This window comes from Eurosta solidaginis, chromosome 4, assembly GCF_040869045.1.
Source record: "Eurosta solidaginis isolate ZX-2024a chromosome 4, ASM4086904v1, whole genome shotgun sequence".
In the NCBI taxonomy this organism is placed as follows: domain Eukaryota; kingdom Metazoa; phylum Arthropoda; class Insecta; order Diptera; family Tephritidae; genus Eurosta; species Eurosta solidaginis.
In genome coordinates this window covers 60,185,598-60,199,831 of record NC_090322.1, presented here as the reverse complement: position 1 = coordinate 60,199,831, position 14,234 = coordinate 60,185,598, and the positions used below count along the sequence as shown (strand labels likewise).

At 36.9% G+C, this 14,234-nt stretch overlaps 1 protein-coding gene across 3 annotated transcripts in view; it reads left to right on the top strand.

Annotated features, from left to right (window-relative positions):
* Window positions 1–14,234, top strand: part of LOC137249860 (zinc finger protein 568-like) — a 169,072-nt gene that overhangs the window by 105,122 nt on the left and 49,716 nt on the right. For 2 of the 3 annotated variants that reach the window (XM_067781841.1, XM_067781840.1), the window contains one exon: window positions 1,745–2,053. The exons of the other annotated variant lie outside the window; for it this stretch is intronic. In XM_067781841.1, the coding sequence (XP_067637942.1) occupies window positions 1,745–2,053 (309 nt within the window). The remainder of the gene's footprint in view (window positions 1–1,744; window positions 2,054–14,234) is intronic. 3 annotated transcript variants of the gene reach the window in all.

Sequence of the window (14,234 nt, the reverse complement as noted above, 5' to 3'; positions counted from 1 at the left end):
AGAATCATACAGATTGAGGAGAATGAACTCGTGTTCCACAAATGACAGCGCGAAAGTCTGGTTTTTACGGGATACAGAAAAAGGTTGACTTTCGCTCAAACTTTTAACATTTACAAAGAAATCTCTGTTTGGGTCATGTCCTAGAACAGCATTTTTTATTCAGTTCTGAAAAAAAAAAAACAGTTAATCGAAAAGGTGCACTGAAAAGTGATTGAAATTAAGGGAAATGAAAACCGTTATAGTTATTAGTCGCCCTAGTATCTGATTGGCGGTAATAATTCCATTAAAGTATTTTTTGTTTTAGTTAAATGAATTTATATTGCCTTAATAACTGTAAAACGTATCTAATTAGTTATTTCTTTGTGATAGACGATAAAACTATCTGAAAATTGCTGACAGGGTATAAATATCTTTTGAACAAATTTATGCATACATTTCAGATTCTACTCTTAGCTCTTAACCAAATTGTTTTTCTCAAATTAAAATCCCAGTTTGAGCCTATGAATTTTTAATATCATTGCATTAATGTATTTACGAGTATTTGCAAAATGGTGTAGTATATTTACACGGTAAATAAATAAAAAATAAATGTAAGGCGCAATAGACTCCGAAGAGATTTTAAGCCGAGCTTCTCTTCCAATTTGCGTCGTGCTCCTATTAATCTTTCCTACAAATTGTCGGGGTGGCACCTACCTAATATAAATTTATGTGTCAAATGTCACTTCGTATTTAAATCTTCGAAGTAAACGAACACAGAATACAAATCTGAATAAACTGGCTTCCTCTTCAAGAACGTGAAATGTTCTGCAGGAAGCATTTCCGCGTCGCTTAGTCTCTTATTTTGATGTTTTGCTCTAGCCCCATTTTAACCGACCCAGACTTATTTTTATGTTTTTTTTTGTTTTTTTTTTTTTTTGATAAACTCTTATAGATGATAGAACCTGTCGCCAAAGCTCTAGTAAGAGTGGTAGAATCACCATAAACCGGTCATGAATTCCGGTGGCGACCACTTGAACGATGTAATTTTCTTGGCTTTATGGAATAAATTCTAATGGACTAAATGAACCCATTACACAAGCCCAACCAAAGTTTTTCGTAAAATATGTAAAAGCAGAAAATCAACGGCTGAGTCCTGTGTCTGTTAATTTGGGAAAGAGGCTAAAACCTTAAGTTGGCTTCAGTGAATAAAAATTGAATTAAAACATTCTTCATACACTATCCAATCTTGATGCACAAATATCATATTGTTGCATTACTAAAACTCATGTGTTAGCTCTGACTGCTAGAAATATGCATGAAATACACATATTTTTTTTTTTGCAAACTATGCTTATAAATAAGTATTAAAAGCAAAATATGCAAAAATATGTGTTTATGGTAAAATACGAGAAAATGTGGTAAAATAACTCAAACTTTTTATTTTGTTGTGAAAAGTTTGCATAGAACTACATACCTTAGAAACTGTGCTTGGTTGGGTAGGGGTGCTAACAAGATATAGTTCGCCGGGTGTAAGATAAGCTCACTACGCCACTGCATGCGATATATTTTTTATGGTAGTGCATTTTCTTGCGATGGATTGGTGTCCCAGCAATCGAGACCTGTGGGAAATATTAAAAAAAATGCCAATGTAAACGCCTTAATTTTGAATATAAGCATTTGGAGCCAGTGTAAATGTAGTACTAAAACATCATTTTAACGGTCTAATCGAAATTTATTCTAACTTTTCATTCTGTCTTTCAAATAGCTTTGCTCAACTCTCAAGTGTACGTGACCATATGCGTACTCATACCGGTGAAACGCCCTACAAGTGCAAATACTGCGGAAGAGCGTTTGTGCAAGCAAGTGTATTGATTAGGCATTTACAAAGGCATCTGGGTGATAATACATATAGATGCAAGCTTTGCCCCTTAGCTTTTCCTTTAGCTTCGGAGCGACGTTTACACCTAACTACGCATAAATACGAAGATCCAGAAACACGTGAGCGAAATATGACAGCTTTAAGGGAAGAAAAGGCTAAATTAATGCAGCACATATTGAAGAAGAAACCTAAAGTGTAAGACTATAACATTTCATTACCAGAATCTCTGATCACCGCACTGTAGTAACGATGTGATAGCATAAAAAGTTCAACTTTAACAGTTTTTTGTGAGCGTACTATTAGATAAAAGCTCTGTCACATAAGCAGTTTTTCTTATAGAAGCATTTAACGCAATCTTATGCAAGGGAAGTAGATTGCCCGTATTTTTATGGAGAGCGGCAGATTGAGCCACATTGGCGCATCTGACATGAAAAAGTATCCAACTTCCAACTTTTTTTTGCAAGCAAAGCATAAGAAGAAGAATTCGATATTTGCTTTGGCTAATGGACGACGCACAATGAAGTTTTTCATATAGATACGTTCAATGCAGTCTTATGCGTTCCAGTAACGTCGCCACAATCAACCAAGATGTTGCCCGTTCACATACGAAATGCTCACCGCTTTGAGTATAGGTGTGGAAAAAACGTTCATAAACGAGTTTGTAGCGTCATGACGGCCGTACTACTTATTGCCTGGCCGATATAATACGTTACGGTGAACTTCACCGTCTTCTTGGTTTCCACATACATATTTGCTTTTACATCGCAAGGTTTTTGACAACGTACTCAAACGCTATGTGACGGCGGTAATGAATTATCGCATTTTTCGAAATTTCGATATCAATTTAGTTTAAAGTGGGCGTGGTTCATGACCGATTTTTGCTAATTTTCCAAGGTGTATGTATAGCATCAAAGACAACCCCCATGCAAATTCAACATGATATCTTGAATGGCGTTTGACTCACGGCTGGAAAACTTTAAAATTTTCATCTTCTTTATGTGGGCGGTGCCACGCTTATTTTCCAAAACTTTACTAAATTCATTTTTTTGTTATGAAGTAAACCAACATATCAAGTTTCATCAATTCATCTATTTTTGGCAATGAAATATCGCGTTTTTCCCATTTTTTCGAAATTTCGATATAGTTTTTTATAAAGTGGGCGTGGTCGCCAGCCGATTCCGTTTATTTTCACAATGTCTATATTTAGGAAAGACAGCCTCCATGCCAGGTTTTGACGTATTCAACGGCTTTTGATTTACGGCTTGGAAAACTTGCAAATTTTCTTCATTTAAGGCCCGGTTTTCAGTAGTTGGTTAAGCTAAGCTTAAACTAAGTTTGCTTAAACTCTAGACAAATTTAAACTCTAATTAAACTACTGAGCAGTTTTTCAGTCACAGTTTAGGCAGCCTTTGGGTAGGCTTTTTTGTACGGCAACATTGGTTTTTTATTATATAAGTAATTTTTTGTAGATACGACAACAAATGGATTTTGCTTACCCAACAAACATTTAAAAAATATTTCTACAGCGAAATGTATGTCTAGTTCTGGAGATGATATCCAACATCATTATTTAGTTATTCTTAAACCAGATAGTTCTCAAGTTTATATCCAACTTCATTCTCCAATCACTATCCAACCTTTGAGAAATTTTGTAAAATTGATAGTTCTCGTGTTGATCTCCAACTTCTCTTCAGATAGGTCAAAATGTACAACTGGGTCTAAAATAATAGCAGCAAAAATGATTTACAAATTGTATCAGTTACAAAAAAACTTATGAACTAGTAGTTTTCGTTGTATAAACAAATCTCGGAAACATTTTCCAAAAATGTGGAAACCTCGACAAGTATTTAAAGATCTTCAAGAAAATACAACAAATTGTATTTAGAGTTTTTGAAAATATTTTGAGTGTACAGTTTTGTAATACAATTCATAATCTAGCAAGAGGTAAGTTTAATTCGAATTGATTTTTGTAATTTTTTCTGTAGGGTGTTTGGGTTTTATTGCAAAATTGCAAAAAATATAATTTGTAAAGAAGTATGAGCAAAATCTAAAAATTATTCAGAAAAAAAGGCTTAAATGTATTAGACTACAAATCTCTGCCTCATGAAACTCTAAAAAAAAATTTGGAAATTTTCTTGAAGAAAACAAATTTTTCGAATTTTCTAAATTTTTCGAAAACGTTTTCGAAATTGGTTTACGTGGTTTCCATTCAACGGACATGGACACGCCCCATTTTAAGAGATGATAAATAGAATTAGTATAGAGGTGAAACATAGACACATTTTTCAGTTACATCTGAGTATAATGCGTATTGAAATTTAGTAGTCCTAATTTTATGCGCAGCAATTTCAGAGGTGTATTTGCAGTTTGACGCTTAGCAATCCATATAAAGTTTAAGCGTAAACATCTATAGATGTAAAAGAAACACAGCTGGCATTAAAAACGTGATATTTTAGTTACAATTTTCGAAAAAAGGTAATGTAAGAGTTAAAGCAGATTTGAATAAACGATTTGGTCACGTTGATTCGCTTTTACGCTTTCGACAGCGCCATTAAAGAACAACGAAACGCCTTCCCTCTTTCTTCGCTTTGAAGGTAACTAATCGTTTGTGTAAATCCGTCTTTACAAATTAAATACACCTCTGAAATTGCTGCGCATAAAATTAATACGTACTACTAAATTTCAATACGTATTATACGCAGATGTAACTGAAATATGTGTCTATGTTTCACCTCTACACTAATTCTATGTATCGTCTCTTAAATGGGGCGTGTCTACAATTCATCGCACTTGATTCAGCTATAGGTATATAGGTGTCTCCGCTTTTCGGTACACCCTGTGCTGTAGCTAGAAATTTCACCACTGCCGCTAGATGGGTCTCCTAAGCATTATCGAAGCGAGGATAAGCGTTGTTTTTACGCGTAAACGTTAACGTATACGCGTGTAAAAAAACACGGCTAACTATATATTAATACGCTAACAAAATTTCCATACAATCAATTGACATTCTGTTTCGCGTACTTACCATACGTAAAATCATATAAAAGTTATATGAATCGATTCGTATGGATCAGCCGCAGTGCATAGGCCTACTTTTGTTAACAAATATTACTCCATTTGTTTGTAATTAATAGAAACAGTTTTTTGTAAATTCGAACAATCTCTCAAAATATCGAAATTTACTGTCGTGCACAAAAGCGGGCCATCTGTATGACCAAGTATGTAAGTGCTCTAAAACACAAACCAACATATTATGTAACCCTACCGAATTAGAAATTCGAAAAGCGACTTCGCAGTGTTGCTCAAATGTTTCACCTATATACATATGCGTACGTGCCAGACGGTGAAAGAATAAAACATTGTTGCCACTTACCTATAGTGGTCTCTACAAAAATCCTAAAAAATTGTTTCAAAATAATTTGTAGCGTACAAAAAAATCTTAAATAGAATTAATTTTTCACCGGCCCATTTTTTGTGGCAAATTTCACTTACACGTAAATACATAGGTCTTTATTTAACACATTTTTGTTTTTTATTTTAGTTGCTTTCAAAAAAACATGAAATCACAAATATTGAGTTAACTTTTGTTGAAACTAACTAACTTATTTATAACAATTAATGGCAAATTTGCCCCAAAATGGTTTTTGCATTTCCAGATTTTATGCTCATTTTAGATATAGCACGTCTTATACTGAATAAAAAAAAAAAATAAATTTGCTACAAAAATATAACATACAATTTTTATATTGTCTTTTATGCTAATTTATTCTATTTCTTATTTTACTTTATTATATATTATTTTATTTCAACTTAGTTTATTATTATTTAAATGCAACTTGACTGAATCGAAAATTGAAAAAAATACAAATTGTTCGAATTTCGACCACAGGCGATACTATATTTATTATTAGGCTCACTTTGTTGGATTATATACCCGTTATATCGGATGCTTAGATCCCATAACCCTAATTTTTTTATGTGGCCTAAAGTTATGAAATTAATTTTATTTTAGTAAATATGTTTTCGCGAATAATTTGTTTATTTTGCTTTGTTATATCTTGGTATTATATCGTTCGCAGACGATATTTACATACTTACATATTACATATGTATTTATATAAAATTAAACTCGGTAAAGCGCCATTTGCATACCTAACGGGTGGTGTGAAATAGGCTAAATTCCTTCGGCACATTTCTTCGTTTTTAACCAAAAGTTCGTGTTTTTTGAATAACGACACTATTCAAGTAAATGCGCGATATATGTATATGTAGTTTATATGGGTGATATAGGCCTACTGGGGAACCAAGCACCCAAAACTAACTTTGGTAGCTCGCGAACGGCGAATCTCCCGGGTGATGTGGAAAAAGCAAATATTCAATTCAATTTCAAATCATTACACCATAATCCTATGTCAATTACATTTGATTTTACATATGTTTTATATTTTTGTTTAAGGATCTCCATACCAAAACGTTATAATTACATTTGAAAAGTTTGTAGAAAATTTAAGAAAATGCAATCAAAAAGTATAACGTCTTAGATCAAATTCAAAATTTTAATATGAACTTTAAGTAAGTTATACCAGTTTGCTATATTTCCACTCACTGCTCTACTATTAACGCATTATTGCACTACCCCCAACACTGGATGCATAGACTGAGTTCCAAAAAAAAAAAAAACCGATACTAGTATTTATTATTAGGCTAACTTTGTTGGATTATATGCCCATTAATCGGATGCTTAGATCCCATAACCCTAATTTGTTTATGTCGCTTAAAGTTATGAAATCAATTTTATTTTAGTAAATATGTTTGCGTGAATAATTTCAATGTTTTTGTTTGTTTTTCTTTTCTTTCTAATTTATTCTGCTTTGTTATATCTTAGTATTATATCGTTCACAGACGATATTTTACGGTAGATATAGATATGGTCATATATATTCATGAAATGGAGTGTTTACAAATTTAATACAAATTAATTACGTACATAGATCTCAAGGGGAATCCCAACATTAAATAACCGAACATTAGAATCTTCAATTTCCACAATGATAACATTAAAACCGGAAAAAAGTCTAAGTGCACTTATTGCGTTTTTATATGGAACTGTTTATTCACTTCATTTAATTTTTTCGCACTTTAAGTACTTTATTTTTTTTTTTTTTTTTCATTAAAATTTTTTTAGTAAACTCTGCCTTCTTTCTCATTACATAATTTTTTTTTAATTTTTATTTTATTTTTTATGAAGGTATCTGTAGCGGCTTTGATCTTGGCGAAAATAAAAACCGTAAAACCGTCTACTTAATATTTAACTTTATTGAGTATTAAAATATCACAAACAAAATTATTAATTTACTTTAAGTTATATATTGACAAAATTGCGTGTAGTCGCGACGAGCTGCTGATACGAAAGAGGTAGAACCTCAGAAGAAAAAAAAAATGACCTAACGGGCTACTAGCGGTCGTCTCGACATACTCGTAGTTGCCACAGTGGCATGTAGTTAGAAAATATTGAAAGAATAGTAGGGCGGTAGTCACTACACTACTCCCCTTCTTAGAAAAAGGAAAAATATCATGATTTCATTACAGTTTACACCAACATTTTTTTTTTTTTTACAAATGTGAAAATTTATAGCTTTGTGAATTTAACTGCAGCGGCTTGATGTGGTGGTATTGAATTTTCGGCTTGCTGTCCCAGCTCGCTTGTAAACTCGTTAGCAGTATAGACAGGTTTTAATCTGTCTATGGAGATAGCGGTGTGATTGCGTTTGTAGTCGACGATGAAATACTTTTCGTGACGTGTAATTACCTTGTATGGACCCTCGTAAGGTGATGAAAATGATATTTCGATGTGATCAGTACGTACGAATACGTGTGAGCAAGTATCTAGATCTTTAAAATAGAAAATTGATTTCTTACCATGCCGTGACATTTCAGTTGGTGCTAAATTTTTGAAGTGGTTCTTCAAAGCTGCCAACACATCTGTGGCTGTTACATGTTTGTTCGAAGGAGATAAGAATTCGCCGGGTAAACGTATCTGTTCTCCATACACTAGCTCGGCTGGGGTAGCCCCAATGTTCTCCTTCCAAGCTGCTCGTAGACCAAGTAGTACGACTGGTAAAGCTTCTGTCCACGTCTCACGATGGCATAGCAAGGCAGATTTTAATTGGCGATGGAGACGTTCGACCAACCCGTTTGACTGGGGATGGTATGGCGACGTTCGCAGATGCTTAATACCAAGGATTTGTGACAGCATGTTAAAAAGTCGGGATTCAAACTGCCGGCCTTGGTCAGACGTGATACGTTTGGGTACCCCATACCTTGATATCCAATTTGCAATCAACGCTCGCGCAACAGTTTCCGCCGTGCCATTTTCCAACGGTATTGCCGCAGGAAATCGAGTAAATCGATCGATGATTGTAAAACATTGATTGTAGCCTCTGGATGAAGGCAGAGAAACCAAATCAATGTGTATGTGTTCGAATCGTTGAGACGGGAGTTGAAAATTTGCTGGATGCGTTGATACATGGCGCTGAATTTTGTTGCGCTGGCACTACAAACACGATTTTGCCCATTCTCTGCAGTCTTTGTTGACAGATGGCCAGACATAACGTTGACTCACTAGCTTTTGCGATGCTTTGATTCCGGGATGTGCAAGTGAATGGAGGGACTCGAAGACTCGTTTGCGTAGAGATGCGGAGACATACGGTCGTATTGCCCCTGTTGCAATTTCGCAATATACTGCTGGTTGGCCGTCTTCGATCTGTATTCTCCGAAGTTTCAAGGACGACGTGTTGTGATGACTCAGTAGTTGTTTCAGCTCTGCGTCATTTTCTTGTGCCGTCGCTAATTCTTGAACTTTTATGGTTGCAGAAATGGTTTCTACTCGTGACAATGTGTCGGCGACGATATTAAGGTGGCCAGAAACGTGTCGTATGTCGGAACTAAATTGCCCAATAAAATCAATCTAACCGACGGAACTACCAAGGTGAGGCTCGCTCGGTGCGTTGCTGGAAAGCATGTTGTAGAGGCTTATGATCCGTATATATCACCACATGACGACCTTCAAATATATGGCGAAAATGCTTCACTGCCTCGTAGATAGCATGCAACTCCCGATCGTACGTCGATAATTTCTGTATGGCAGGTGATAGTTTTTTGCTAAAAAATGCCAAAGGCTGCCATCTGCTTCCCACCCGTTGCTGAGGAACTGCTCCGATGCCGTAATCCGATGCGTCCGTGAAAATTGTCCATTGTGCTTTCGTATCTGGATGGACCAGAAGAGTGCTTCGTGCTAGTGCGTCCTTCGCGTTGCTAAATGCGGTTTCAAGTTTTTAGTCCAATTGACTTTTTGGGAGTTCTTAATATTTGGACCTTCTAGCAGTGCATTAAGAGGTGCAAGAATCTCAGCAGCGTTCTTGATGAATTTTCTGTAGAAATTAATAGTGCCAAGAAATCTTCGCAAACTTTTAATGGTGGTGGGGAAGCTAATCTCAAGTATAGATTTAACTTTGTCAGTCAATGGGGTGATACCCTCCTTATTTATAGTGTGGCCCAAAAAATGTGAATTCTGCTTGGCCCAGATTCGATTTGGCGGGATTTATTACTATACCATACTTCTGTAGTCGCTGGAATAGTAGCTTAAGGTGTTGCAAATGTTCACTCTCGTTGGCAGAGGCAGCTAATATGTCGTCGACATATACGAACAAAAACGGCAGGTCACGTGTCACCTCATCTATAAATCGCTGAAACGTCTGGGCGGCATTTCGTAAGCCGAATGTCATGTAGGGAAACTCAAAAAGTCCAAAGGGCGTTATTATGACTGTTTTGCATATATCTTCTGCGGCTACAGGGATCTGGTGAAACGCACGGACAAGATCTATGGTTGAAAAAACTTGTTTTCCATGAAGTGTTGCGTTGAAATCTTCCAGATAACGGGCGGGGTATTTGTCGGGTATCGTGCGTGCGTTCAGGCCTAACGTGAAAAATGCGGAAGAAAACATGGTCGCCAACCCCCAGAGCTCTTCTGAGTTAGGTGAAGGGGCGATGACCAAGGGCTGTTCGACTGTCGGGCAATACCAAGTTTGATCATCATCTCAAATTCGTCACGTGCCGCTTTGAGCTTATCCGGTGGCAATCGCCGAGCTTTATTTGTCACAGGCGGTCCATCCGTAGTACGGATGTGGTGAAGCGTTGCATGTCTCTTCGGTTTTGAGACGCCATCTGGGTTTGAGATATCGGGATACTTACGTAGTAGGTTGTGGTATACAGTGTCACCTTGAATAGCTTTTATTGATACCATGTCAGCCGAATGAGCTAAAAATCCTGGTGACGTCAATCCAGTTTGACCATCTCGCAGACATCTTCGTTTTAGGTCGACTAACAAATCAAAATGACTTAAAAAGTCGGCCCCGATGATTGGTTTGGTGACGTCAGCGATGATGAATTTCCAAAGGAACTCACGACGAAGACCCAAATTTAGTGATAACAAAGTCGTTCCGTATGTTTGGATAATAGAACCGTTTGCAGCTTGAAACTGGTAACTAACTTCAATGGGTTTGCTTCTCAACCCCGTGCATGGGAAAACTGAGAGATCCGAACCAGTGTCCACGAGGAATCGTGCACCAGAGGATCGGTCTTTGGTGTACAGGTGGTGGGAATTAGATATGGGATCACTGTCCGCCATTAGTGACTCCCATCGGCGTTTCCCGAGTATTTGCAGCCACTCTTACAACGTTTGGCATTTTTGCCGAACTTGGCATGATAATAACAAAAACCCTCTGACTTCACTCCATTTGTTTTATGTTGACTACGGGACCTGGACCTGGAGTGCTGACGTGTTTTGTGTCTAGATTCACGCTTGTTAATAATGGAAGTCAATGCAGTTACTTGTTTGGTTAGGTCTGAAATTTGTTGTGTTAAATCTGAACCCACAGTATTTGCCGTTACACCTGTCTCTTTTGCAGAATTTCGTGTAGCTTGTCTGCGCTAACGCCTAAATTTTCTACCGAGGCATTTGTTTGCAGTGCTAGCATAGCCCGAGTATCTTGGGGTAAAGCCGACAACCATTTTGCCTTAAGTACGTCCTCGTCGACGCCCGGCACCAAAGATTTTAGGTGACGCAAAAACTGAGAAGGAGTGCGGTCGCCAATTTCCTCGCCGTCAAGGAGCTGTTGAAGTTTGGATTCCTTTGACTTTGAGAAACGTGCTATTGGTTGAGTTTTTAGCGTTAAAAAGGGTGTCGTTGCGGGCGGATCGACGATAATGTCTTCAACTTCAGCAGCGTAACGCGCTTCGAGAACAGAAATCGCATGGTAAAATTTATCGAAATCACTCACCACTTTTAAAACTCTGAATTGTGCTTCAATTTGGGCTATCCATAGTGATGGCTTATCCGGATTAAATGGTATAGGCCGGATAACGCTGGATGTGGTTTGAAAAGGCTTAACATCGGCCATGTTTTCTTCCGCATTTTTCACGTTAGTCATTTTGGAAAAATGCAAGATTATTTAGTGCACGATGAAATTATTTAATTGACGCGAATAATTTGCACTATAAGTTTTCCCAACCTCGAAGTATTTTTGATGTAGAGTCTTCCGTGTTGCGTGTCGCGTTTAAAATTGAGATATAAAATCCAAATTTATCTGTGCAATCACGTCGGGGTCACCAATGTAGCGGCTTTGATCTTGGCGAAAATAAAAACCGTAAAACCGTCTACTTAATATTTAACTTTATTGAGTATTAAAATATCACAAACAAAATTATTAATTTACTTTAAGTTATATATTGACAAAATTGCGTGTAGTCGCGACGAGCTGCTGATACAAAAGAGGTAGAACGTCAGAAAAAAAAAATGACCTAACGGGCTACTAGCGGTCGTCTCGACATACTCATAGTTGCCATATTGGCAAGTAGTTAGAAAATATTGAAAGAGTAGTAGGGCGGTAGTCACTACATATCCTATATTCTACTCGAAATTATCGTTTTGTGTCACACTTACATATTACATATGTATTTATACAAAATTAAACTCGGTAAAGCGCCAATTGCATACTTAACGGGTGGCGGGAAATAGGCTAAATTCCTAAAAGTTCGTGTTTTTTGAATTATGACACTATTGAAGTAAATGGGCGATATATGTATATGGGTGATATATGCCTACTGGGGAACTGAGCATCCAAAACTAACTTCGGTAGCGCGCCAACGGGGACCTCCCGGCTGGTGTGGAAAAAGCTATTTTTCAATTCAATTTCAAGTAATTTCACCATAACTCTATGTAAATTTCATTTGATTTTACATATTTTTATACCTTTATATAAAGTCGCTTTCATGTTTGTCCCCTCATTTCCATACGAATTTTTGACCCACGGAAAAGTCTTTCGGTAACTTCCCGTTGAGCTAGACACTTGATACTTAGAACATAGTTCAGATCTGAGAGATATTACAATGTAAGTGAAAAAAATCCGCTAGGTGGAGCACGGATCGAGATACACAGAAAATTAATTTTAAAATGGAAATTGTTCGATCGACTATTAACTATCTTCTCGGTGATCCAGAGACTTGAAACTTAGCACATAGTTTGCGAGTCGATGGCGCTACAATTCGTGGAAAACAAAATGACGCAAGGTGGCAGACGAATCGAGATCCCTGAAAAAACGAAGGGAATCCTATAATCGATTTTTGAGTAACTTCCCGGTGAGCTGGAGATATGAAACTTGAGCTGTACTTCATAACCTGGTGACAATGCAATATTTTATCAAAAAAATTCCCCTGGGTGGCGCATGGATCGAGATATTAGGAAAATTAATTTTAATTTGGGAATCTTTCAACCCATTTTTAACTAACTTCCCGGTTACCTAGAGATTTGTAACTTAGCACATAGTTCGGGACCCGGTGACAATATAATTTACAGAAAACCAAATTCCGCTAGGTGGCGCGCTAAGTGAGATAACTACAAATCCTTGAAAAACGAGGGGAATCTTGCAATCGATTTTTGAGTAACTTCCCGATGAGCTGGAAATATGAAACTTGAGCCGTCAGTCAGAACCCGGTGACATGCAATATTTTATCAAAAAAATTCCGCTAGGTGGCGCATGGATCGAGATATTAGGAAAATTAATTTTAATTTGGGAATCTTTCAATCCATTTTTAACTAACTTCCCGGTTACCTGGGGACTTGTAACTTAGCACATAGTTCGAGACCCGGTGACAATACAATTTATAGAAAATAAAGTTCCGCTAGGTGGCGTGATAATTGAGATAACTACAAATTCCTGAAAAACGAGGGGAATTTTGCTATCGATTTTTGAGTAACTTTCCGGTGAGCTAGATACTTGAAACTTGGGCCGTCAGAACCCGGTGCCAATGCAACATTTGATCAAAAAAATTCCTCTAGGTGGCGCATGGACCGAGATATTAGGAAATTAATTTTAATTTGGGAATCTTTCAACCCATTTTTAACTAACTTCCCGGTTACCTAGAGACTTGTAACTTAGCACATAGTTCGAGACCCGGTGACAATACAATTTACAGAAAACAAAATTCCGCTAGGTGGCACGCTCAGTGAGATAACTACAAATCCTTGAAAAACGAGGGGAATCGTGCAATCGATTTTTGAGTAACTTCTCGATGAGCTGGAGATATGAAACTTGAGCCGTAAGTCTGAACCCGGTGACAATGCAATATTTTATCAAAAAAATTCCGCTAGGTTGCGCATGGATCGAGATATTAGGAAAGTTAATTTTAATTTGGGAATCTTTCAATCCATTTTTAACTAACTTCCCGGTTACTTAGAGACTTGCAACTTAGCACATAGAAAATAAAGTTCCGCTGGGTGACGTGATAATTGAGATAACTACAAATTCCTGAAAAACGAGGGGAATCTTGCGATAGATTTTTGAGTAACTTGCCGTTGAGCTAGAGACTTGAAACTTGGTCCGTGGGTCAGAACCCGGTGACAATGCGACATTTGATCAAAAAAATTCACTAGGTGGAACGCGGATCGAGATAGTAAGAAAATAAATTTTAATTTGGGAATATATCAATCCATTTTTAACTAACTTCCCGGTTTCCTAGAGACTTGAAACTTGGCACTTACAACTTATAGAAACATGGTGACAATACAACTTATAGAAAACAAAGTCCTTTAGGTGGCGCGCTAGTCAAGATAACTGCAAATCCTTTAAAAACGGGGTGAATCTTGCCGTCGATTTTCGAGTAACTTCCCGATGAGCTAGAGACATGAAACTTGGGTAGTAAGTCAGAACCCGGTGACAATGCAATATTTTATCAAAAAAAAAATCTGCTATGTGGCGCATGAATCGAGATATTGAGAAAACTAGTTTGAAAAAGCAATATGGGCAATCCCCGATTATTA